At 37.2% G+C, this 27,722-nt stretch overlaps 1 protein-coding gene across 3 annotated transcripts in view; it reads left to right on the forward strand.

Annotated features, from left to right (window-relative positions):
• The window catches only part of LOC122562235 (brain-specific angiogenesis inhibitor 1-associated protein 2-like), a 73,990-nt gene that overhangs the window by 43,595 nt on the left and 2,673 nt on the right, over positions 1-27,722 (forward strand). For 2 of the 3 annotated variants that reach the window (XM_043714965.1, XM_043714968.1), the window contains 7 exons: positions 12,015-12,167; positions 13,312-13,563; positions 17,833-18,037; positions 19,968-20,169; positions 20,355-20,411; positions 22,445-22,613; positions 25,138-25,172. In XM_043714965.1, the coding sequence (XP_043570900.1) occupies positions 12,015-12,167; positions 13,312-13,563; positions 17,833-18,037; positions 19,968-20,169; positions 20,355-20,411; positions 22,445-22,613; positions 25,138-25,172 (1,073 nt within the window). Of the gene's footprint in view, positions 1-12,014; positions 12,168-13,311; positions 13,564-17,832; positions 18,038-19,967; positions 20,170-20,354; positions 20,412-22,444; positions 22,614-25,137; positions 25,173-26,293; positions 26,360-27,722 lie in introns of all 3 variants that reach the window. The other variant, XM_043714966.1, reaches the window with a different exon arrangement.

Consider the following 27,722-nt stretch of genomic DNA (forward strand, 5'->3'; position numbering starts at 1 on the left):
CCTTAATGTTTCACTAAGTTTCTAATTTTGATGGAAAGAAAAGCTGTCCCTTGCGCTCTCTCTCATCATAAAGTGATATAAACTGGAACTGGATTTATAGAAACTAGTGAAAATAGGCAATTAAAAGATGTGAAATGCCATATGGGGCAATTATTTCCTTGCCAAATTTAAATTTATTTTGAGTCTGATGCTATAAAGACAGTCATTCTAGACACTTAATGTGATTTATTGATTTTATTGTTGACACGTGTATTGAGATACAGTGAAAAGTATTGTTTTGCATGTTCTACAAGCAGATCATACCATACAAAGTGCATCAGGGTAGCAGAACAGATTGCAGAATACAAGCTTTTATTTTATCTGCCTGATGGAAGAGGGTGGGAAAGTATATAACCGGGGTGGGAGGAATAATCTTTGATTGCTTTCCCAAGCCAGCAGGAAATATAGATGGAGTCAATGGATGGAAGGCTAATTTGCATGATGGACTAGGTTGTGTTCACGACTTTCTGTAGTTTCTTGTGGTTTTGGGAGTGATACTTCCAGATAGGATGATTTTTCTGGTGCATCTATAAAAATTAGTAAGAGACCTTGCGGACACTTAGAACTTCCTTTGCCTTCTGAGGAAGTAGAGATATTGTTGTCCTTCTTTGACCATTTTACTTTGACATGGGTGGACCAGGACAGATTATTAGTGATCATTACTCCCAGGAACCTGATGTTTTTGACGCTCTCCACTTCAGCACCATTGATGCAACAGGGCAGGCCCTCCACTCTGCTGCCTGAAGTCACGGACCAGCTGCTTCATTTTGCTGACATTGAAGAGATTTGTTGTCTTTACGTCATGCCACTAAGCACTCAATCTCTTTCCTGTGTTCTGTCATGTCATTTGTTTGAGATCCAACCTGCAGCGATGGTGTCGTCAGCAAACTTGTAAGTAGAGTTCGGGTGGATTTTGACCCCACAGTCGCAAGTTTATAAGGAGTATAGTAAGGGCCTGATTATGCAGCCTTGCAGGGCACTGTTGTTGAGGATTATGGTGGAGGAGGTGTTGTCGTCTATACTTGCTGATTGCTGTCTATGGGTCAGGAAGTTGAGGATCCAGTTATGGAAGGAGGGGGGGCGGGGAAGAGAGCCTCAAAAACATCAGGTTCCTGGGAGTAATAATCGCCAATAATCTGTCCTGGTCCACCCATGTCAAAGTAAATGGTCAAAGAAGCACAACAATATCTCTACTTCCTCCGGAAGCAAAGGAAGTTCTGAGTGTCCGCAAGGTCTCTTACTAATTTTTATAGATGCACCAGTAGATGTGTTGCTGAGTATCTTTGTGAACCTGATGCATGTTATCACATCACTTGCAGGCTCACTTTAGCTGCATACAAATATTCCTAATAAAATTTATAATGCTAAAGCATTTGGACTATTGTGCTTTGAACTCAGGAATGCTATGTGTTGATGCTCCACAGTTCTTAGAATTACAAGGGATTTGTTCTTCATTAGTTCTGGAACATCAACTTGTCTCAATATGCCTCAACCGCCACCACTCCCCCATCCCCCACCCAGCGCAAAAAGACATGCCAGCTGCAGTTTGTGGAAGAATAAGAACAGGTTAGGAGAATTTTATTCATTTGTAGGTGGTTATATTTTTTTTCAAATTAACATGATACTTTGCAATTTTTTTTCTTAGATGATATCCAAGGTAATCCTACCACAAGGAATACTACAATGTGTGTTGGGAATATGTAAAGTAGCTAATATTATGGTGCAGTATCTTTTAGTTCTCCCAAACCTATATCTCTAACCAAAATGCATTTTAAAACTTTCAAACCAACTTTTGTCAAAGTTATTTCTATGAGGGATGGATGGTTGCTGCACTTCCCATCTCCTCCCCCTCCCACCCCAACATGCTCTTTGTTTAAAATGACAGCCAACCACAATGAGTCATACACAGTACAATTGGTAGCAGTGTATCACCAATACTTTTAAAAAGCTGTCATAACATTTTAAATCTGTTAAATGCTCTATGTAGGTGTGCTATTTCGAAGGACAATACAAGTGACGCTTCCAAGAGTAAGAATTAGGCTTACGTTGCCAGACATTTCCTAGGATTTCCCTGTAATGGAGGGTTTTAGCCTGTCAAATCCTGACAGTTTGAACAAAATCACTTTATTGTATGTTTGAGTATTCTTTTACAAGTACAGTATAAATGGATTTGTAAAATACTAATGTGACAAATCAAATAGGATATGAATTAGATCATGAAAAGACTGAAAAGTGTTCTTGAAATTAGAATTGCAAACACTTGAGTTTCTGTTCCAGCATTATACTAATTTTTCAGTGGTTTCAAGCTTTTCATAACTGGTTTTAAGTTGTAGAAATCTTGCTTTTGTTTTTGCCTCTAAATGTGGCCAAACATGATGTTGAAAGGATTTAAGTGCAAATGGAATCCTTGGTTTTGTATTCAATGACCATGTATGTACTAATCCAAGGTCATCAAAGTTTCCTCTTTCAAAAATTAAATTTCCTTTCCCTTCTCTTGTTTCCAAAGTACATTATATTTTTGTACTTTTTGGCCTACCGAGATGTGAACTTATCCAATGTTGACAGGTTCTGGTCATGGATTGAAACTTTGGGCTTGAGATAGGGCGTTTCTGGAGCAGGTGGATATATTACTTCAATTTTCTTTTGTGCTCATTCTAAGGCCCAAATTATCTTATCTTTATATGCATTGGAAAACAAGTCCATGCTACATTTCATGTTCAACTTGGAACCAGCAGCAAATGCATAATAATTGGCAAACAGGAAATCATGAAGTATGTCTTTGGCCACTTCAGTCTTTGCATGGAGTTGTCTTGGATTGAGCAACCTATCATTCATCTGATATCTGATTTCATGCCAGGATCACCACCATGTAAAGCATTGGGCAGCATGTTGGAAAAAAAATGAAGAAAATTGGTGCTATCATGCAATTCTTATTTAATTCCATTAGAGACTGGGAATTGGTCATCCAGGACATGTGGAAACATGCTTTCTGTGGAATTGTTGAACTGTTTGGTTGAATTTTTCAGACCAACTGAGCTTCTCCATTGAATTCCAAACGTCCTCACTACTAAAGGCTTTGGTCATGCAAATAAACATAGTATGCATGTCCATGTGCAGAGGCTGGCAGCAGAGACCCCATGAAAGAATTGTCAAAACGAGTGGGGCCTTCCGATTTCAAGCTTCAGTCTGAGAATGCAAGTCTGTGAATAGTCCACTCTTCTTTATGAATGCAAGTCTTGGCCCAATGCTGATGCACAGTCAGACAGCCAGTCATTTTCACTTAAACTGCTTCACAGTCCACAGAAGATCAGATGGAGGGACAAAATGTGTGACACCTGAGGTGCTGCGCCAGCTGATGTGTTAAGCATCCACATCACATTGAGGTGGTCACAACAGAATCATCTAGTCAAAGTACCAGATACTATTTTACATTGTACGGAGTGCTTGAATCTGGGGTGCACTGTCATGACTGTCAAGAGAAGTGGTACAAGGAAACTCTGAAGACTACGGTTAGGAGTTTTTCTATCAATCCTGAGTTCTGGATAAAGCTTGCCCAGGGTCACGTGCCTAGTACAACTGAATTAAAAATTGTGTGACCTCCTCCTTCAAAAGCTAGCATGTTTCAGAAGCATCGGGAAAGTGTCAGCAGAAGAATCCTGAGCCAGTGACCTCCAAAACGCAGTTGTGTATGTTATCCTGTTTGCAACAGAGCCTTCCAAGCACAAATTGTCCTTGATAGTCATCTGCGTACCCACTGGGATCCTATTAAACAGTACATGGACATCTTTGACCCGAAAGGACAAACAAGAAACTGTTCAATTTATTGCATTTTCGACCTATCTACTGTTTCTGCTGTTCTTTATATGGCCTTGTGGAGACTTTCAAGTCCTGGTCACAATTTGTAAACAACCCTTTTCTCCATTTGATGTCATCAGTAAATTCAGATGTGGTTTCATCATTTCCCAAGTGCAAGTTATTTCTGGATATTTGTTAAACTATACACTGCAATAGCTATGAAAAAATGACTGGCTCAGTCTTTCCAGTTTAAGAAGCTTCCCTTTGCTCATACCCTAGATTTCTGACCCTAAATTACTTGTCTCTGAATACATTGGCTATTCATTGCACGTGTCATTACCTTCGCAATAAGCTACTTGGATAGGAGAAAAGGCTTGCATTTCTATAGCACCAGTCATAATCTCAGCATGTCTCAAAAAGTTTTATAGCCAATGGAGTACTTTTGATATGTAATCACTGCAGGTGTATAATTATATTACACTGTTTATAACATTTTGTGTAATTCTTTATTAGAACTCTCTCCAGTTCCTAAAGAACTGCACCCATAACATGTCTATCCTATGATTTATTGTAGAAGTTCTTCAAAGGTACACAGCATTTTTGCATTGATGGGATACTAAGACAGCCAAGAGGGAAGTGGGGCTTAGGTGAAGGGAGATTTATGGAGATGCTATAAATGAGTTCAGTTTTTGTATTTCTTCCAATGATTGTGCATGCAAAATCAAAAGAATGGTACTTATTTTCAGATCACTACAAAGCATAGAACAAGGTCATTATTTTTAGTTACCTTATAAATCGCACAATAGGTATTTCTTTCTATTGAAATTGATTTTTTTGTAAAATGTTTTGCTTTTATTATTTTCGTTCTAAGTTTATTTTGCACTGCAGATTTTTGTTGCATTGTAATAAGGTGTCTACACCATCTTTTTTTTTACTAATTAAATCTGCTATTTGCAAGTTGCTTTCTGCTTTGTAGATGGGTTTGGACGCTCTCCAGTATTCTGTGTCATCGTTGTTTCCCTATTGCTATATCAAAATTTTGGAATCCTTTCTAATAGCTGAGTGGATCCCCACCACATGGACTGCAGCACTTCAAGAAGACAACTCCTAGCCGCTGTCTTGAGGGCAATTGGGGATGGGCAATAAATGATTCCCAGCAATGTCCGCATCCCATGAAACAATATTTAAACAATTGCTTTATTGTCTCGTCTGAAAGATAAAGCTGTTAATCACAGTATTCAAAATTTGACAGCTGTGTCTTAAAAACCGGAATTCAAATAGTTGTCATTATTCCAGAGGGAGTGTAGTTGAATCCTGTTATTTTTGTACCTGTGGTAGACCAGCATAAAAATATCAGCTCCTGAGAGTGAGTGTCACTGGGTGTGGAGTCAGGAATTGGGTATACTCTGGATTTATGTCAATCTGTATTTGGATCAGGCTAACAGTCTGGGTGCCATTGGTTCAAATCCCATTGTGGTGGAATTTAAAAGATCTAGAATTGAAAGCCAGTCTCTGTGTAATGATGACTATGAAGCTAATCTCCTAGAAGGAAGGGAGTCTGTCATCCTTCCCCACTGAGGCCTACATCTGACTCTAGACTCAGCAATTTGCCTCATTCTTATTTACCCTCAGTCATGGCCTGGCAAGCCACTCAATTAGGGCAGTTAAGGATAGGGAACAAATGCTGGTCTTATTAGGGATACCCAAGTCCCTGAAAGAATACAGGACATTTGAACTCTTTATTGGAAGCAGAAAGTTCATTTTCCACATTTTAGGAGTTTAATTCTGAATTTAAATGCAATCACTTGAGACTGAACTTGGTGCTGCTTTGTTTGAAAAAAAAATTGGCAGCATTTATTTTTCAATGGAATTTTCCAAAAGCTGAATGGAGATGATACTGTTTTATTATTTCACACTGCATTGAAGCTATTCCAAGAGCACCTAGGGAAACCTGTAAATAGAACTGAAGAGGCAGAGCAGAAAAATCCTGCTTAGTTCACAAAGTTCTTCAAAGCAGCTGTTTCTATAAGCTGTGAAAGCTGCAATTGTCAAGTCTAGGTGCCATAGTGTGTACAAGCATGAAGAGGAATCCAATGTGATTTAGAGGTGACTCTAAAGAGCAAACATTTTTCTAGTTAGTACAGTCACTTATTTTGTGATTTTTCTGATTGAATGGTCTATTTACATTTCCAGTCAGATTTATGATTTAATGCGGCAAGACAGCAAGGGGGACAAGTGTCCCAAAGGAGATCAGCCAGCAAAGATTTATTCTGTAGACATTGTGGTGAGAAAGCTGTACCTTATCAGCCCCAGCCTCCACTTTTGCCTCACCCTTGCTCCCAGACTGCACTTACACCACCCCCAGCTGGTCCAAGCCTCTTACCCTTCAGCTCGTACACGAGTGCACAGACTGTTCCCACTGCCTGTCTTGATTATCTGACATAGACAGCTACATCTAGCACTTGCATGTGGGCTTTTTTGGCATTCTGAATTATCATTCTGGTTGTTATGGATGTTAAAAACAATACTTCTATAGGAGGAGAGAAAATTGGTAACTAGCTTGACCTCAATCTCATCTCAGTCACAACAAAACATGTGTTACCGTATGGGCTGACTGGCATACAACATTTAGGTAAGGGCCTAGAATTAAAATCCATATGTTAAAGAATGTTCTTCTGAGCAAAAGGACAATATTGCACTGACATTTGCTAATTCCTATATGAAATGAGTGGAGGATTCAAATATACAATGACTGTCCCTGATAGGCAGTGAGTCATGGAATGAGTCGAGCATGACTACCATTATCTCAATGTCCTTAGGAATACTTTTAGATTTTATTATAGCATTATTTGATTTCTGATTTTGTCTGTCTGAGCAATTGATATTAGGGCCATTGTGTCAACCTGAAGTGGTTTATATTTTTATTAACTGTGGTAGCATTCGGAGATTTAATCCTTTTCAAGTAATACTGTTCTGTACTACGAAAAGAATTCCTGGTTTGACCTATTTTCTGTTGCTATGGCAACAGCCTATCATCAGCACATTTCTATTGGAATACAGTTGTGAGTCATGAGAAGTGACATTTCCATGCAATAATTGAAGATCAAGGATGTTTATGGAAATCTTACCAATGGAAGAATGTCAAGAAAAAAAAGTTAAGTTTTCTGTGTGAAATAAAAATGCAGTGCTCAAAGGTAAAGGGAACGTAAGTGAGCTTTTACAATGAGAATTCTGCTTACTTAGATCAATTAGTGACTGGAAGAATGCCAATGATTGTAGGCCACTTTCTTTAATACTCATTTCCATAATCTGTTTCTACTAACCACTACTTTCTGTGGTCATGTTCCTTATGAATCTATTCTGGAGCATTGTGTGTACTGGTGTGGCTTAACCTATCCCTCCTTGAGAATTTGAGCTCAATAATTTCAGCTTCAGATTTTTGTACCTTGACTGGTGGTTGATTTGAGGAGAAAGTGAGGTCTGCAGATGCTGGAGATCAGAGCTGAAAAATGTGTGCTGGAAAAGCGCAGCAGGTCAGGCAGCATCCAGGGAACAGGAGAATCGACGTTTCGGGCATAAGCCCTTCAGGAATGAGGAAAGTTTGTCCAGCAGGCTAAGATAAAAGGTAGGGAGGAGGGACTTGGGGGAGGGGTGTCGGAAATGTGATAGGTGGAAAGAGGTCAAGGTGAGGGTGATAGGTCAGACTGGGTTGGGGGCGGAGAGGTCAGGAAGAAGATTGCGGGTTAGGAAGGCGGTGCTGAATTCGATGGATTTGACTGAGACAAGGTGGGGGGAGGGGAAATGAGGAAACTGGTGAAATCCGAGTTCATCCCTTGTGGTTGGAGGGTTCCTAGGCGATTCCTTGGTGGTTGATTTGCTCAATTAATTTTCTTTTGAAACATGAGTAAAGATGAGATCTTGAGCTACATCTTTGATCATAGCAAGGTTAGTCCTTGGTTGCCAAAAGTACATACACTTTAATGAACATCATGAAAATATTTTACTTTTAACTGTAAATCCCAAATCCTAAATTAATTTAATTTTTTGGATGTCCAATTTAGCTACATATTTATTCTACATCATGATCCTTCCTTTACAAAACAAGTGAGGGAGACATGTATTATTGTGATGCTGCACATTTTCAATTTTAGACTTTCCTGTTTGGTTGTGGGGGAAAAAAAAAAGTTAACTTGCATTTATCAATTAAATTTCATAGGAATTGTATTGTCTTACCAGTACCCCTCGATTACATGTTAATCTTAGACAATGCTATTCCATTTTTCTTTTTTACAGTACTGACTTGCATTCAATTTCTTCTGACTCTGGTCATATTTTTAATACCTTTCGTTATATCTTTAGTCTCTTTTGACCTGAAGTCATGTATTGGAGAATGGTACGGTTGTACTTTTAACATGTCTGTATTAGTACTGCACAGAACCATGTTAAGTAGAGCATGGTTCATATCTCTTTTTAATTTAGTCATTTTTTTAATCTCTTTTTAATTTAGTCATTACCAGCTACATACATTTTACTACTTTATTTTGCTTCTAATTCTTTTTACTTTTTCTGTGTATGTGGGTAATTTTGTAGACTAGATTTAAATTTGAAAATACTATATTTCACTTTTTATTTTTTGAAACCAGTGAAGGAAGATTTATTTTCTGTGGTAAAGGATTAGTTTTGAATCATTCGCAGAAGTAAGCTGATTGTTGAACCCGTATAAAGTAATTGTTGACATCATTCTTTGACCTTCAAAAAGCTTTAAAAATTTTTAGTTGGCAGTGCATCAGAATAAAGCCTTTTATTATGAGGTTTCGTTTCCTTTTCTGCTAAGTTTTCAGGATGCATAGTTTGCCAGAACTTTTGTCACCCTGTCTCTTTCTATCTCCAAAATTTGATAGATCGTTGGGTAGTTTAATAAACAATTAAACACCTATTATGTTACAATGTATATTTAGGTATTGTAAGCCAGAGTTTAATATTGACTCACTTGACAATACTAAAGTGAAACAATGTTAACAGTATTATTATAATCTTTAAGATTTGCTAGTTTTACAGTAATACTGGTTGCCACAGGCTCTCTATTTCTGCAGGTTGCCCATTATGTGCCCTTGCTTTCCCAGTGTTACCCCTCTCTGCCTCTTCCCAACCCCTGAATTACATCCCATTCTTACTAATTACCTTAGCCCCTGACATATGTTGTTGTTCTCTTTCTACTGGTTGTAATCCTGGCTTTGCTCTTGTTGCGTGCTCTAAACTAGCACTCATGTCCTGTCCTCCATCTAGTGGCAGAGATTGGGTGGTGCAGGTAGTCCTGGGACTTCGTCTTACCTGCACTGAGCAACTCTGTCACTAAACAGACCTGGTTAATCTATCAACACAACTCAGTGCAGGTGAATGCATTTTCTTAAACATATTGTACTTTATTTTATATTTAGTTATGTATTTCAACTTGTGCATCAGACATTTCTGACCCAGATAAAACAAAGGAACCCAACTCTGGCTTCAATATTGATTTATATGGACAGCTCTGACTTATTTAAACAAGTTTCAGTTAAAGTTATGATTTTCAGGAACAACACTCGCTTTAAGTGAGGACTTGTAACTTTATCCTGGCCATGTACTTGTATTGAAAAGAAATAAATAAATTATGCCTAACTTCATACATTTAAAACTAGCAATCCAGGCTGCTCCAAGTTTGCTTTCAATGTAGTTTTATAATGTTAAAAAATTGCAATATAAAGAATTGTGAAACTTAATTAGATTTGACAGTTGTACTTGCTTAGCCTTCAAACTATTCAAAGAAGCTTATTCTTTATAATACAGAAAAATAGAATTAAAAGTTCAGAATAAAACAATTCATATGTCCAGAAATTGTAGTGAGCATGATACTTGATTTAAAAATATCTGAACAAATTAATGGAGTTGAACAATTAAGCTATTGTCAATTCTATTAACTTAGAGAACAGATGTATATAAACTGTAAAAGTTTTAATCAGATTTACTTTAAGAAATCCTATTAGAATTACAAAACTTTAACATGCAATCAAGCCAAGTATTGGTGTTCACTGCTTAGTGTTCAACTGCTTGGTGTTCAACTTTTCACACCTTCAAACACACAACTAACAGTGAATATGTTTGAGAGAAATTTAAATTATGGTCACTTTTTTTTCCAGCATTATGTTGACATTAATTTTGTGTTTTACAGCACTGTCTGCTATGTCAGATACAATTCTGGCTCCAGTGACTTTTAGTCATTGGGCTTGCCTGCCTCAAACACATGCTAAGTCAGTTATTAGGGCTTGGGAATTTAATTGCATATGGTCAGAGCATTCACTACCCTTCCTCAGGTGCTAATCAGCTATGCTTTAAAAGGCTGCTGGAGGCCTTTTAAAAAAGGCACCATATATTTAAGTTTTTATCTTTTTGAGTTTAAAGAAGTAGATGTTGGATGCATGCACAGGGTTTATATCTCTGTAATTACTTCCAAACATCTCTCAGAAATATTTAATACATTGAACAGGTGTGTTTTGAAATGCCAGTGTTTAATCAACATGTTGGAGAGAGGTTTACTCATTGTTGATGAAAAGTTTACTTAACTTTTTAACTTTTAGTAAAGAAATTGTTTTAATGCAACTTCTGCTTGTTGGTTGAATTATGTATTCACACTTGAACATCAATGAGGACATAGCCATGAAAATGGAGCGTAAATAGCCAGTTTCAGGAATTCTGCCCTGCTGTACTTCATGTGAAACATTACAATGAACCATTACCATTAATTAGTTTAATAACTTTCATTTTTGTTACTTTAGTGCTGGCTGATCATAAATCCTATATTCAAAGTTTGGGTGAAGATTTGTAGCTCGGGTGCTCGTTGTTGTGGTTCTGTTCGCCGAGCTGGAAATTTTTGTTGCAAACGTTTCGTCCCCTGTCTAGGTGACATCCTCAGTGCTTGGGAGCCTCCTGTGAAGCGCTTCTGTGGTGTTTCCTCCGGCATTTATAGTGGCCTGTCCCTGCCGCTTCTGGTTGTCAGTTTCAGCTGTCCGCTGTAGTGGCCGGTATAAATCCTATATTCCCATTTAATTGTTTTAAAAAAATTGTGTTATCTAATAAGTTTATTACATCTTGGTATAAATGTGTTGCCTTGTTTTATAATCTATCATTTGCAACAAAATTTGATGTGATGTGCAGCGAACAGAAATGGGAGAATGGCTGGTATTTTGAACTGAGTTTAATACATTTTAGGAATGGAGGCATTATCATCTATTTCTTTCAACATTTAATGACTTTATTAGTCTACAATCATAGTTTAGACAGTACTGTAATCTCATAGAAATATGCATGCCCTGCTAAAATTCCACAAGTTAAGAATTTAATTCCCACTGTAGCTAGAAGTAAATTGAGCTCAATTCTAATTATTTGTACGGTTGTCATTTCACCTGTTGTCGAGAAAGTGAATTGCATTTGGTGAGGTCATACTGAGTGTGTATAGACTTGCTAGTGACCTTATTTGACCACTATCATTATTTCATCGCTATTATTTGCCACTTTACATTGGCTCATATGTTCTGAATGCAAGAATGTTGCTCTGCTTTAGTACTGAGTAACTCTGGATTTAATCCAAACTCTCAAAGTTTTGTTTACAATATCTCGATCAATTTTTCAGATTAGGAATCTACAATTTAGCATAAATTGACTATAGAAGTTGAACAATTGTCAAAAAAATTGCATTAATTCAACTAATAGCCTCGTGATGCACATTGAGTTCCAACACTGCAGGTCTCTTACTCATCATGTAAAAGCCAATTTTCTATGCACAAAAGCAAATTTTGATTGATAATTTAATCACATTATGGTTATGTGATGGGAACCCATGAAGTACAAAGTATTTTATATGCAAGAGAAAGACCAACTTTGAAGCAATGCGGTGTTTTGTGCAGCTTGTCTTTTTTGAATGAAACGTTGTTCGGATATGTCTTCAGGTATTAATCGAAATGTTGAACAACATATAAAATATGTAAATGAAATACCTCCATTCATCTTTTTCTGTGCAGCCATATTAATTTAATGTCATAACCATAGCCAGTCATTACAACTGAAAGTTTTTGCATTCTTCTTTTATTTCATCATCGTTTTCTCAATGTCCTTTTTGCTTTCTTATCTCCTCTGACTTTGTACAGTTTGTGGAGACAATAAGCAAAAAGCAATCTGATCTGGAGAGCTACATTGGAAATGGTTACAAAACAGCATTGAGCGAGGAGCGTAGGCGATACAGCTTTCTGGTAGAAAAGCAGTGTGCAGTCGCCAAGAATAACATGGTATACCACAGCAGGGTAAGTTTTTCAAATTAAGTGAATCTAAACTGCAATATTGCAGCTTTTCAAAAATGTTAGAGACAAATATAGATACAGCTTTTTTTTAAATATTAGGTTCAATGTTTTTAATCTTGTCCTCAACTAAAATGGACAATTTGTCATTAGATATCTGTGAGCCTTTATTAGTTCAGTCTAATGACCATTTTTGATACATCAGAACTGTAACTAAGTAACACAGTTGAGATTGATACTGTCCTTTGCTAATGTTGGCATCAATGATACAACTGGGAACATAAACCAGAATTATTTTATTATTCATCTTTTTTCTAATTTTTGTCAGTGTAATGGAAATTGTAATGCCAAACTACCCTTTCTGGATGAAATCAATTTATTGAGCATAGACTATGGTGCAGATTAGCTTTTTCCTGAACTGTATTACTCAATGTTGTACATTCTTCCACAGTTCTAATATTTTGATAGTATCATGATACTAAAAGCAGTGCTACATAACTAAGTTAGTTGTAGTAGTGCGCACCCATTATCAGATGAATAGCACTACAGAAGCTCTTTGTATTGGATATCCTGAGGAAAAATGTTACTCCATCCTTTTTCATAAGTTTCCATTCCTCTGTTGCTGGAATTATAGTGAATTATCATTTCAGTTACCCTTCTTTTCCTTGCCAGTTTCCTTGTTATCCTTGCCTCTCTTGAGGTCTTGATTTTCTGTTAGTGTGCAATTCTGTTATCATCCATTCTTCACTTAATTTATGAAAATTAACAGGGGGTGTCAGGAGGCTACATGTTGCTGGAAGGTTTTGCTGCCAGTTCGGATTCTGTCCTCCCCAAGCCACACAATCTGCATGAGTTATTGAATGATGATCAGGAACAGGGAAGGGTGAGGGTTAGTGGGGGTGGGGGGTGAGGGATGGTGGTAGAGAACATTTGCACATCAGTGATCCTGTTCAGTTGTAACCACCTAACTACACATCCAAAAGTAAGATCTTGTAAGATTTTACTTTTCATCACTATTTTTCCTAAAAATTTAATATTCGTGGCAAATGGTTTTTCTCGTCTGTTAAAATTGATTAAATTAAGATCCTTGAAAATGTTTTACTCTGTGAGTTCATCTGAAGTAATCTCTAAATTTTCTTTTCTTTAACAGGGCAAGGATATGATAACACAAAAGCTTCCTAGCTGGCAACAGGCTTGTAGTGATCCATCCAAAATTCCTGAGCGTGCAATGTCATTGGTGCAGCAGATGTCTTCAGGCAATGGAGGAACCCTCATCTCTGACCCTGCTGCTTCCACCAAATCAGGACTGGTTATATCAGACCCTATTCCTGGTGCTAAACCTCTACCAGTACCACCAGAACTTGCACCTTTCGTTGGTGGAGGTGGATTGGGTCAAGGTTCTGTAAGTATTGATGTTTTGTCAAAGTCTATTTAGTGTTTTGAAACTATTTTGAATTTTATTTTCAAAGACCTGAATATCTGATACACAAGCAGAACATTTGTGGAGTAAAAAGGAGTACTTTGTGATCATCCTTAATAATGCCAGTCAAATTATCTGTTTATGTTACTATTTTTTTTGAGTATCATCTGATCATTCCTGAATATCATCTAGAGGGCTTCCCTGATCTCCCTACAAAAGTTCAAATCATTTTTAATAGTTTTCAACCGCATTCCTTGTACAGCATTGTTATTGAGGAAAGAAAAGCTGACTTTATAGTTAGTATGTTATTGAGGCGTTGAAGGTCTCACCCACTGGCTGAGAGCTGGCAAGGCATCTACATGACCACTTTTGAGGAAGGTCCAGTGAACCACATGCCAACCAGGCAGTACTTTTTGAGGGTTGTAAGAAAAGGGGTCGGGGATATCTCTCAGGAACCTGATCTTTCTGATGTCTGGTCCCTTGATAAGATACTGAATGCCTTTGCCTTTGATTAAAGGATGCACTCTGGGTGACAAGTAGCTGCACAGCTTGACTTATCATGTATTTCACATGACGAACATTGAACAGCAGTTGGAATGTGGAAAGGCAGCAGTGTTCAAATGCAACCCTGCCCCACATAATTAAATGCCTTTCCCGCCTCCAAGCTCGCCATTAGCAAGAGCAGAAGATTCCACCCTGTAAATCCCACCTGCTTCAATACAAACATCTTGCTATTGAGGGATACATTGTGCAGGGCATTCTTCCATCTCTTTCCACTCAGCACATGACATACTAAGGAGGTGGTGAGAGTAAGACTGTGTATGTGTTAGATATATTTATCTAGTACGTAATGGAAGAATAAGATCTCGGGGCGGCACGGTGGCTCAGTAGTTGCACGGTGGCTCAGTGGTTACACTGCTGCCTCTCAGCGCCAGGGACCCGGGTTCGATTCCGGCCTTGGGTGACTGTCTGTCTGTGTGGAGTTTGTCCATTTTCACCGCCCCCCCCATGTCTGTGTGGGTTTCCTCCAGGTGCTCTTGTTTCCCCCCACAATCCAAAGATGTGCAGGTTAGGTGAATTGACCATGCTAAATTGCCTACAGTGTTAGGTGCATTAGTCAGGGATAAATGTAGGTTAGGGGAATGGGTCCAAGTGGGTTACTCTTCGGAGGGTCGGTGTCGGCTTGTTGGGCCGAAGGGCCTGTTCCCATACTGTAGGGAATCTAATCTAATCTTGTGGAGCCTAGTTAATCCTTTTAGGAGCCTGTTTTCTGCAGACCTTTCTCTCCTGGAATTGCACGTGTTTTCTTCTGGATAGGTGGAGTTTTTTTTTATTCTTGGAGTCTTTCTGGGACCCTGATCATACAGAATCAAGTGCACTAATGGTCATGAAAATGTACTTGTTACTTTTATTTCTGGTGCAAACCTTTGTGTCATTAAGTTAAATTAACCTCCTTCAGTTGTCTCATATTGTCAATGCTTGTGTAGTCTGGACAAGAAGTGCCGTTGCACCTTTTCATAAAAGGAAAATTATTAAATTTACTTACTGATTATTTGCAACTAATAGTTGTATTTCCGTACAGTTTTAAACTGAAGATTTTTCACTTTTTCTGAATGTTTAGGTGATTTTAAAAAAAGACTGTTGCTCTCTTATTCACTAACTACAACAGAGGTGTAATTTTAGATTAGACTTTCAACACTATTGCAGTATATATCTCAGTTAAATGGAAATCAATTTTACACTGAAACACCAAAATCTCCAAGTATCAAGTTGTTCATATATTGATTCTTTGTCTTCAGTTCCTTTCTTATTAAGCTATTACTAGGCTTTGCATCATTAGCTTGTAGCTAGGCAATTGCAACTGGGGTTGAGTTTTGACTGGTTTCCTGTTGGAAGTTAGTTGGTGGAGGATTTTGTCCATGAGTAAATATGTTCCTGGGAAGTAATTGATGCCCAAGCTATTGGCTTGTTTGACAACTGCAGCGACTGTTCTGAAATGTTCTTTTAATAATGGATAAAATTGGTGACTGGTGAACTGTGGAGGAGCCTGTTAAATTAAGGATTTTCAATATTGAGGTTTTGAGCTTTCATTGTAGGTGGGTTTCTATCACTGATATTACTTAGTTATACAGCTATCTTCAAAGCTGTAGATCAAAATGTCAACTTATTGACTTTTTTTTACTGTGAAAAAGATTACTAGTACAGTCAAGAGTATTATAATTGAGTTCTAATTAAAGCTTTACTGCTGCTCCATAATGAAATAATGGCCTGAGCTCATTTGAACCTAAATTTAAAGAACTGAGCCTTTTATCCTTTTCGTCATTGTTTCCTCATGATCTTTCTGGTGATCTGTGTACCATAACAGCTCTAATACTAAGTATTTTGTTTGAACTCTCAGGCTTGGGTTTTTAGGTCCTGTCAGTTTTTCCCTTGGCCTAGCCCAACAATGTTGTTCCTCACTGCTGCTTTATTACAGTAGCAAGAGGAAAAATAACTAACCTCATCCCATTTGGATAGTGATTCCCAACAGCTAATCAGTAAATGGCAATGACAGAAGGTGCCAAAGCAATTTATGACACACAATCTATCTGGGATGTTACTCATTCTCCAAAGGGATTGATTTACGGTGCTTTATTAATGTGTACTTCATATATTGTTTTAAGGCTTAAGTACAAGCATAACTTGAAGTTGTCAGTCACCAACTATCTGTCTCAACAGTGATTGCTATTGATCATTCCCCAGCAAGACTGGAGCATACTGACCACTTATTTACACCATAATTAAAAATTCTTTGTGCCAATTTCAGTAGAAATACCTACATCTGAGTTTCTTTCAAAAGTTGGTTAATTTTGGTCTAGTTTGCTTTCTCTAGTTTTTGGTCTTTTAGTGCATTGGCATTCATTTTAATTTTAATACATCAATAAATTTTGGTTAATCATATCTGAGTCACTTTGAAGCTATATCTTGATATCTTTGAGCTAATAGATGAGAGTTCTGTTTCAATGGAAATAAAATTCTGACTAAGCATTTGTTTTTGAATTAATAGAGCCAATCTCTCTGTAATTGTATATCACTGGTACTGAGTTGGTGTTTGGAATTAATAAAGAATAACATATTGTAAAAGAATTGCTGATGGTATAACCAAGTTTCTTTGTGGTTGACATGTTGCAATTAGAACTAACCAATCTGGCAGAATAAATCACGTAAAACCTAAAGCTAGCTTGTACAAACTCTTGGCATGTGCGAGTCCTTAGATTTTCAGAGCTTAATGTTTGGCTCCGTTCTGCCCAGTTTGTCGATGCAAAGTGGGCTGTATTATGCCCAAACTGCACATGGACACAATTCTGTTGCAGGCTGTGCTGGATGTTGTTTTGCTAAGGACCAAATGAGGCATCCTTTACCTACATCAGGGGTAGGCATTAAGCTGTTAACATAATCAAAAAAGGATAGAACAGCTACTTTACTCCTTCCTGCAACTTTGGTTTGCACACACAGAACAAATCTAATTGTCTTTTTTTTTTGCAACTAACACTGTATGTCATAGAATGAAAAAGTTAATGCTCATCTTAATGGTTGCCACTCTGGCCTTACCTGGGGGTCAGAGTCAAGAGTATCATCTTGTCCTATCCTGATCTTCCTAAATTCATGCCTTCCAAATTGTTGCCCTCTCTTCCTCTCAATAAGAGTGAAGATTTCTGAGATCATCTTCTCTCACTCCCTATTCCCTACTCCTCCAATTTACACTCAAGAGGCCCAACCAGTAATATTTCACAGTTCACAGTTGTGCAGTTACTGCACAAATCTGTGCTGACACACACTGCTACTCGTTTTGAATGATGAGTTCCAGGGCTCAAAATCTCATACTCATAAAATGCTACCAATAAAGGGAACTTAATCAAGGACTTGCATAATTTGTTAGCCGTAAATCATCTAATATGTAAGACTGAATACGTGCTATACAGAATTTTGTTTACAGATGCTAGTAACAAATTCTGTTGCTATTTATTAACTCCGCCTGGAGTCTGTTTAATTGACAAGTGAACAGAATTATTATTCAACACAGGGAAAATCTTCAAAGGCTGATGAAAAATATACAACATTGAAATAATGAAAAGTTGTTAATTTTGGCCATGTGCATTTACGGTGATATGGGATATGTGCTGTATGTTTCAGAATGTAATATTTTTACTTCTATATAATGTTAAATTAGATTATACTCCATACTTGATGTACTTCTGTTTTCTGTTTCAGCGCATGATGGTCCAGGATATTCCATCAGTACCTAATGGTGATGTATCAAATGCAAATTCTGTGGACTATCAGCAATCTGGCCAGCCTGATGCCAAACCAAAGCCTCCTACACCGCCCCAACTTCCAAAACAACAGCAATCCGATGTGTACTCCAACACCCTTCCCACACGCAAAGCAATGCCATTGAAAGCCAGCCCTTTGTCAGGTGAGTGATGCAAATTTAGGCATTACTAGTAATATTCAGGGAAATTAAGCAATTATATTGATGTGCGCATGTACATAAACGCCATCAAAAGCAAAAGTAACCTGCACTGACTTATGTTTCTTTAGTTAAAAATGGTATTTAATTGGGTGTGGACCTAATGCAAAATTATTGTGAAATGAACTCAAATTTTCTTAATGCAAAGGGAAGAATATTTTTTAGTGTTGTATCAATCACCTTAATAGTTGAGGTAATCTTGTGTTAGTTACCTTTTTTGTCCTAAATCTCTCAAACATTTCCATACCAGCGACATCAATATTAATATTTCAAAGGCTCTCACCACTGTTGACTTTTAGATCCTGTCTCTTGTATAAAACCTGCACTTAAACACAGTGGAGCACTATGAAATTATGATTATGTTAAAGTCATTGGTTTTCAGTTGCCGGCTATGACAAAATTTCCAGATATTGTCTGTTCTTATTGTCTCAAGTTTCACTAAAACCTCCTTACAAGTTTGTTGAACAAATAGCTTTTGCAATGGATAAATTTCATGCTCCGCCTTGAACTGACAGGCCAACCAGTAACCTTGTGGCATAGGATTGACGCAGATTTACTTTGCTAATACAAAAGCAAAATACTGAAGTAAAAACAATAATTGTTGAAAATACTCAGCAAGTGTGAACAGAGTTTTGACAAAAACTTGTTGATTATTCAGAGTGTCTTAGATTCTTTACCAATGCTGCCTGTCCACAGAATTTCTAACATTTTCTTCTTGCTCACTAATATTTAGTGTTCAGCAAAAGTTTCTGATGTAGACTGTACCTTTTGTATTGTTGGGATACATGACAATGTAGTCACAAAAGATACCATGTTGTCATGTTTGTACATATCACAATACCAGGGTTGTTGTTTGGAAAGGATTGTGCTGTTGCTTTTAAAGTTTCTTTTAAATTGAGACTTTGAAGTGAAACTCGAGTGAATATAGTACTAAATATGGATTAAAGACACCTACACACCTTTTACCATAACCATGGCAATTTGTACCACTGCAGTCCAGATATAGCAAAGTTGCTGCTGGCTGCTTTTACATACTAGTACTGTCAGTGATATGGGTTCCAATGTAGGAGAAGATGGCATTTGACTTACAATTTAGGCACTTTCCTTTCCTCCTTTTGATATTTACCGACAGTTAATCTCTTAACTCCTGACCATTATTATTAGATATGTAATAAAGCTTTATAATTCCAGAGCACCCTGTCTTTATGCACTGTCCCAGTAATCTAGCAGTCATGAATCCAAGTAATCATTATACCAAGATATAAAACTAAGTCCACTAAAACTGCTATTATACCAGATGGCCCTAACCATTGAAAGCAGTGAAAGTTTCGTAAAAATCCTGACTGCTTCCCTAATGCTGGTCAAAGGAAACTATCTAATTTATGTGGTGTCTCCACATGTAATTCTCATCCAATATGACTATTCTGATGAAAGACCATTGACTTGAAATATTCTTCACAGGTGGTGCCAGAACAGCTCAGTAGTTTTGTTATATTCATCTTTTTGATCTCAGACTTCCACAATCTGTTGTGTTGCTCTTATTGCCTCTGGCATTATTGCCTATAATACAGAGGAACCTCAATTATCTGAATGACATGGGCAGGGAATATTTTGTTTAGATAATCGAATGCCAGATAACATAGTTCAGCCAAACATCGGGACCTTGCGATCTTGTTTGGATAATTGAATGCCAGATAATCGAGGTTCCTCTGTAATGGGCAATATACATATTTTGGCAAGGTTCTTTTAACAAAGACTATATTTATGCCTGGGTTTCAGGGTGAAACTGAAAAACAGTGAGAATGAAGCTTGGAAAATTAGAAATATTCCTTTTTGTTTTGTACCTAATGTGATATCACATTTTCTTACTCTTCAGCTGAGACCAGAACTTTACCCAGATCCAGTTCAATGGCTGCTGGGTTGGAAAAGAATGGAAGAACCAAAGTGCAAGCTATTTTCTCTCATCAGGCAAAAGACAATAACACACTGCTGAGCTTCAGCGAAGGAGATGTCATCACATTATTGGTTCCTGAGGCTAAAGATGGCTGGCATTATGGAGAAAATGAAAAGACGCGATTGTAAGTAAAATTGTATATGTGTTTATATTTGCTCCCAGTTTCATATTTCCTTTCAACATTGTCATGGATAAATAGCTGTCTGTGTATTGTAGACATTACAACTGCTTGTTGACATTATGGCCAGTTGATGTTTTATTCTGAATAAGATTATCGTACCCGCTAATTCTATCTTTCTCTCTCTCTAGGAGAGGATGGTTTCCATTCTCTTACACTCGTGTAATGCAGGGTGGATTATTGCACAAGTAAGTAACTTTTCTACTGGTGCAATTCTCTAAAGTAGGTGATGAAATAGAAATATTTTGTTGCAATGACAGTAGAGGAATTAACACCAAAATTACCTTTCAATCAAACTTGCAATTAATAATAGTGCTGATGTTTTCAAATGTTTGGTTGTTAGTGTTCCAAAGCCATGTATTAAACAAAATATTCTGTTTAAAATTCTGTTACGTTCACAACTTTTATGCTGTCTGGCAGAGACATAGGCTACCATGAGTTGTATCCACCTGCTTTTTCAGACCATATAATTACCAAAGTTAATGTACAACTTGTGTAGCTGACTTTATTAGAACTTATTTGCAAAAAGTGATTTATTTTTAATGTGGTTACTTTTGAAGTGCCAAACCCTTTATTTGAAGTAATTTCATCTTGCATTATCCATTTTGTCCAGTTTTCTTTCAGGTGCTACACCTATCTTTTAAAACACATTTAACCTTTGGTGCGGTGTGTACCATTTACACCCTTTAATCTTCTGGTGCTGTTCAAAACTGTTTAATCTCTGGTGCTGCACTCTTTTCAAAGCTCTTTCATCCACTATTAAGCTTTCTTTTGTGGAAATTGGTCTCTGACATTCTTTCCATTAAGGGGAAAAAAAGCATTTTTTTTGTTCTTTCTACTCTCTTTTTTCTTTTATGAAAAAGCTTTATAAAAAGTTAGCGAAGAAATGTGTGATGCTTAATGTTAGTGAACTATGCAATAAGGAAATAGATGAAAATAGTTCTGGCTTATCACCTGGCATTTTAGGTCCATTTTCTGTCATGGGACCCTATCTGTGTAGTACTGCTGTCTTTTCAATCTGTCCGTTCTGTTCGATTGCTTGAACATTTGTTATGCACATTTATTTAAGTGAGCATCTTTTGTCATTTAATTACTTAAATTCATGTTAAACTAAAAGTCTTGCATGGTAAATCAAAAGACTGTAAATCATATTGATTGCTCGTTGTGCCCAGACTAAAGTCAGAGAAGGAATTTGGTAGATTTAATTGGCTTCAAGAGTTATTTATAAACATATAAATGTTGAGAAGTAAATTAAATTTTATATTGTATTTTTGACAACATTGTCAGACATGTGACTTGTGATTTCATTTTGCCTCACTTGTCATATTTGATTGGTAATCTATTGAATTTTTCTCTTGGCTGGATTTATTAGCTAGTTTAACTTAATATCATTTTCCCCCATCCATTCAAAAAGTAGCACTTAATTTCACTAATGGAGCTCCTCATAAACAATCATTGCTATAAATCAGTACATTTGTAATCTTGGAAAATGCTCTGTATGCTAAGACCACAATATCAGTTAGGCATGTTGTCACACTAGGGGAATATATTTGATACAAATTGTTTGAACTTGATCCTGATTTAGGGAAAGCATCTTTCATGCCGAGGTAGCTGAAGGTTTGTCAGTTTGTATCTACCAGTTCAGAATATCTAAAAGTACCCAGTGTCTAAACCTGCTAGTTTCCTTTTCTTTCAGATCCTATATTTTCATATAGAATATCCCCTATTTTTAATAGTGCATTTTCTATTCTAAATGCTTTTCAAGTGTTGCAGAAAACATTTATCTTGGAAAAACCATAAACATTATAAAGTAGATTTATTTTTAGTAAAGTTAATTTCAGCAATATGGAGTTCATAACATCCAGAAATTGTTTCCATATTTGAATTGAATTGATTAATTCTCCCTATAAGTTCTGAAATGGGAATAGTAGCAGCACTACTTCAGTCAAAACAAAGAGCTAATGCTGTGGACGGTTTAATAAGAGTATGTTAATTATAAAAAAAATCTAGTTTACACTGCAACAGACTTTTTGAGATGGGGCGGGTGCTTTTCAGATTTGGCATTGATGTTGAGTCCTCAAGGCCAGCAAATTTGTTGTCTTCACTGACGCTGCCATGTAAAATGCCTTTAATACAGTTGATTGGTGAATAAACTGGTGTGAAATGATGTAATCCATATCTATTACCAAGTATCAATTTTGTCATGTTTTGTATCTTGCAGCTTGAACCATCTCAAAAGCTGCAGCACTGGGAACCTCCTGCAGAAAGAAGATCTCTCCATTCCGCCACCCGACTACAATTCAACTTTAAAAATGACATCTCCTGCTGTGTCCAGCTCAAGCACTTTTAAACCTAGGCCTTACAGTATGGCAGTTCCAGGTTTCTCACAGGTATTTAAAACATGTTTTGTATGTAATTGTCAACTTTGGGGCACAGTTCAGGTAGTATTGGATCATCAGTACATTCAACATCCCACTCAGTTTCCATTTCTGGCATTCCAGTGGAGTGTCTAACTTGTTTAGCAGACCAATATTCATATGTTTAACAAAAGACCTTAAGAGATTTGCAATTTTTAAATTGCAAATCTGTAGTTTAGCACAAACACCAATTTTCACCTTTCCCTTCTGGACCCTTCCACTATCCAGAAGTCCAACAAGATCCCAGTTCTTGAATACAAAGTCCAATGAGCATCACATATTCTCAACTAACTGAGCTGTTGTGAATTGTCCTTAAAGGGACCTGCATTTCTAACACTGACGCAACTACTGATAAGTTTGTGTTGCCACCAATGTTTAACATCACCCCATTATTTCTCTCAAATTTAGATATTGTTAATCCTTAGCAAATTGCATTTTATGATATTGTACTGTTTTGTGATGTGTAGGCATAGTTTAAGAACAAGAGTAAACCTTTCAACCCTTGAAGATAGAGAGGACTGCAGATGCTGGAAGGTCAGAGTCGATAAAATGTGGAGCTTGCAAAATCACAGCAGGTCAGGCAGCATCAGAGGAGCACAGGAGTCGATGTTTCAGTTAGGACCCTTCATCAGTCCTGCCCAAAACGTCAACTCCTCTACTCCTCTGACACTGCCTGATCTGCTGTAGTTTTCCGGCTACATTTTATCAACTTTCACCCTTGAGCCTGTTTCACCTTTCAATTAGATAGTATATGATGTTTATCATAACTCCATACACCTGCTTTGATTTCATTGTAGGAGAAAGTGAGGTCTGCAGATTTCATTGTACCCTGACCTAATAAAAGTCTAAGAGCTATGAATTGTATGCTGAAATTTTCAGTTGTCCTATCCTTGCATCTCTGATTTCAACTGTACTCCGGTACAGTGGACCTGAGTAGGTATGCACCTAGTCCCACTTTTGGAAACGGCGGAGCTATGGCCTGAAATTTATCTGCAGTTATCTTACCTCCCATGTCAATATTTTTATGACATCATATTTTATCTGTGACTTTGGGCAACAACGATGGAAAATTTGTTACACAAATGCAAAGAAAAGGCTTCATTCCATGATGGCATTTGACATCAGTGTGTTGATGGAAGGAGCTACTGATGTGATAGCACATCTCTGAAATGGAACTCTGAAAGATGAGTTGCAATAATATGGTGTTTTGTCATATGGCATGAAATCAATTGTTTGGAAAGGCATTGGCTTGTTTTATCACCAAATGCAACTGCATAACTAAAAGCAGAGTATACTTTGAACATTGTTAATACTTTGTAGTTTTTTTTTAAAAAGTTGTATTATTTAACTCTTTAAATTTGAAAAATTGGGCATCATGTTGTCTTCAGGTAATTAAGTAATATACTCACAATGTGCCTGCGATTTAGAAGTTATTAGCAACACAGCAGAGCTATTGAGTCACTACTACTCAGCAGAAGATTAGTTAGCTCATAGTCGAGGTTAAAAAAACAATTCATAAGAAACAGAGTGACCTTCATGGTTTTAATTACACCATGGTGTTTGCACACAGTGGACCTCTTCATGCTACAGAATGCTCTCTTTAATCCAAATTTCTAAGTCATCTGCTTGTTATGTATTGAAACAATATACAGTCTTTGAACTCTGTTCAAAGACTGTAAATTGCAATAAACCAGATATTCAACCAGCTTTTTACTAAGTGGGGAAACTACAAATTGAGATAATAGTGTAAGTAATGGATTGAGCGGCAACAGTCTTAGAATCAGAAGGTTGTGGGTTCAAGCCCCACAATATGGTGTGAGTTCCTAAGTTTATATCTCCTAAATACTGAAGGACGGCTGCATTGTCAGAGCCGGTGCAACTTTGTAGGCATTCAAATTGAGGTTCCACCTGCCTTATTGGACTGATGTAAAACACTGCCCTCACCTTTTTTTTGGAGAGCAAGGGGTTTTCCTCTTAACTGAGCAGTGTTTGTTCTTCAGCCAAAACAGGTTAACTGGTCCTTGTTATGAAGAAAGGTCCCTGGATCTAAAAACTTATTTCTGCATTCTCCCCAGATGCTGCCAACCTCCTGGGTTTCACCAGCAATTTCTGTTTTTGTTAATTGCATTAAAATGTGAGACCTTGTTGCACACACTTTGGCTCCTGTACTTGTCCTCATTGGGACACTGTCCTTCTAGGTAATTTATTGGCTCTGAAGTTTTTTGGGAATCCAGAGTGTGACACAAATGTGCAATCACATGTTCTTAGTTTTCACTACTTCGGGAAAACTCATACTTGGAAGAAAACAATTACTTCACATTGGTGTTGGGGCTGCCTGGTGGAGTGCACAATATGAAAGTTGAAACAACGTACATTCAGATTCATCATAACAAGTTGGTGATAGGGCAGGTTTGCAGCAGAATAGTAACTGAAGATTTGATGCTGACACCTAGTGGGCATTCTTGTAATACTAATTTATTTTATTCCTTCCTTTCAGGGCCCAAATGGCAATAATTCAAGACTTTCTTTGAAGTAAGTATTATTTAAATTTGGAATGAAAAACATTGCAGCACGCTAAATCATAAATCAAACACACTCTTTATAGATTAATTTTGTAAATAAAAGGAGGATCAAAACCAGGCTGGTTACAAAAACAAGAAATGCTTTCAACTCTATTACAATTTACACAGCATCTGTGGAGAGAAACAGAATTGAGGTTTCAAATTGATACCTGTTCATTGTCATTCTGAAGAAAAATCAAGTTAAAATGTTAACTCCGTTTCTGTGCAAAAACGCTGTCTGACCTGCTGAATATTTCAGTATTTCTTGTTTTTATTTCGGAGTTCCAACATGCATCGTATTTTGGCTTTGTAAGCTAGGATAGCTAATTATTCGATTTCGTATCGGGCAGTCAGCATGCAACACAAAATTGTGCTTTTGTGAAATCAGTCTCCATCTGTAAGAATGTTGCAATCAGCCATCTTTGTGAATGGTAAATTATTGTCAGATGTATCATCTGAAAGTAACTCGTATTTCACTTTATTCTTCAAATGTTTTTGTAGAAAATGCTTTGCTTGTAAAGGTGGTTGTGTAAAAAAAATAAGCAAAGTTCTGATATGTCAATAGACACTTCAAATTAGTGTGACATTTTAAAGTTTAAGTGTTAAAAATTTCCTATGTGCAATTATTTTTCTTCTGCCCTTTTTTTGAACTGAACTGATGGACAGAGTATGAATCCATGGGTTTTGATTACTGTGTGATCATTACTAAATGAAAGATTTTAATAGTAAATGTCAGTAGACCATTGCACAGCTGGAACCAAAAAGAAGGGCTCAGTTCTGTCCTTATCCATGACTTTACTTACAGCCTTCCCTTTGGATAGTGAGCAGGACATAACTGGGTTTCCTACTGCTAACCCAAATTGTCCTGGAGCTATATGTTGTGTCTTGAACAACTGGGCCATTTGCATCAGTTCAACTGAATAGTATTCTGGAACCATTGATTGAAGGAAGGTTGCCTTCCATTGCTAATAAGTTGATAATTTTGCCACCTTGTTAATGGTTATAGCTGAATTTTATATTTTGTAGTTTTAATTTCCCTCCCCAGAGTTTTGCAATTATAGGTACAAATCGACTGATTTTTTTTCATTACAGTTCTGATGCCGAGATTGAAAGGTTTTGAATTTAAACTTCTGCTACATATAAGACCTCTCTAGATTAGTAAGTTTGGCATACCATTATGCCAGTCTGACTTTTATCACCTTGTCTGTTGCTGGTGACAATCATTCATTTCACTGTGGCTTCACGAATGGGCAAATTCTGTCTCTCTTTCTCCACAGTCCTGAGTTTCATCTGTTTCTATGTTTCATACTGGCGAAAAAATGTTATTGTTGCATTGTTTTTAAATGTGTCAAATGCAGTACTGGAAAAGATCTTTCAACTCTATTTCAAATTTCGGATTGTCAGAACTTTATCAGGGCAATTATCTCTAGAATCTACCATGGTCCTCATGGCATTGTTATGGTGCTTTGTGTCGGCATTTATCTTCCCATGTTCTCTGTTTAGTACCACCTCCCAAGTGATTGACAGAAACTGCATTTCATGTTATGTGGCTGGTCTCTGCCATATTTCTTCCCTTCTGAGCTAGAGCTGCTTCTCTTGCATAAGCTGCTCTGTCAAGTGGGACCTATCGAAGTACTACATGAGGCAAGCAGGAGAGTGATATTGGAATTACCAACAAAGCTGGCTTCTAAGGAATAGCACCCAGACAACCATCTGATGGAGTGGTGCTCCCAAAGCTAGTGCTTGCAATTAAACCTGGTGTTGTGATTTTTAATTTTGTACGCCCAGTCAGACACTGGCATCTCCAAATCACCATAAATATGCTCAATAAGCTTTACCTAAAAGATTTATTATCAAATAACTTCTTAATTTTGTGTATGTAAGTTATTTCCATTCCCCTTTTCTTACTGTGTTAAGAAATAGGTTGATACTTTCTGTCATTTCATAAACTTCAATGCTGTCTGCACTTTGGGTCTCTTTACTGTTGCACTGATCACATACATGCTTCATTGTCTCAGGGCGTTGACTCACTTTGGTTCTGTGATTCACTGCTGACAACTCCCTTTGCTTGTCCTCCTATGGCATGTAATTTACTGGCTGATGTGATTTTTTTATTCCCCCCCACAATGGTTGTGTTACCATTTCAGTACGGCAAGAGCAGATGTGTCACAGAAAAGTACTGACAATGCAAGCAGCCTGCAATGTAACCTTAATGATCAGCTGATGACTTTCAAAGAATTATCTTAAAGATTTAATTTTCAGTTCCAAAATCTTTTAAGCAGAAAAATTAAGTTGCAGACGAGTTGCTGAAACTTGACGCTCAGTTATGAGGCTTGATTATTCTACCAATCCCAGTGTTAGGTTAATATGAATTGGGTGTCAGCTCCACACTAATTTTAAACTTTGGACACATTTCAATTCAATGAGAAATCCATCTGCCAAAGGAACCCAAGTATAAATTAATCGATTTTAAGTTCTTGTCTTTTACATTACCTAATGTATTGTTACGTCAGAAAACCTA

The sequence above is a fragment of the Chiloscyllium plagiosum genome, chromosome 24 (assembly GCF_004010195.1).
Source record: "Chiloscyllium plagiosum isolate BGI_BamShark_2017 chromosome 24, ASM401019v2, whole genome shotgun sequence".
NCBI classification, from domain to species: Eukaryota; Metazoa; Chordata; class Chondrichthyes; order Orectolobiformes; family Hemiscylliidae; genus Chiloscyllium; species Chiloscyllium plagiosum.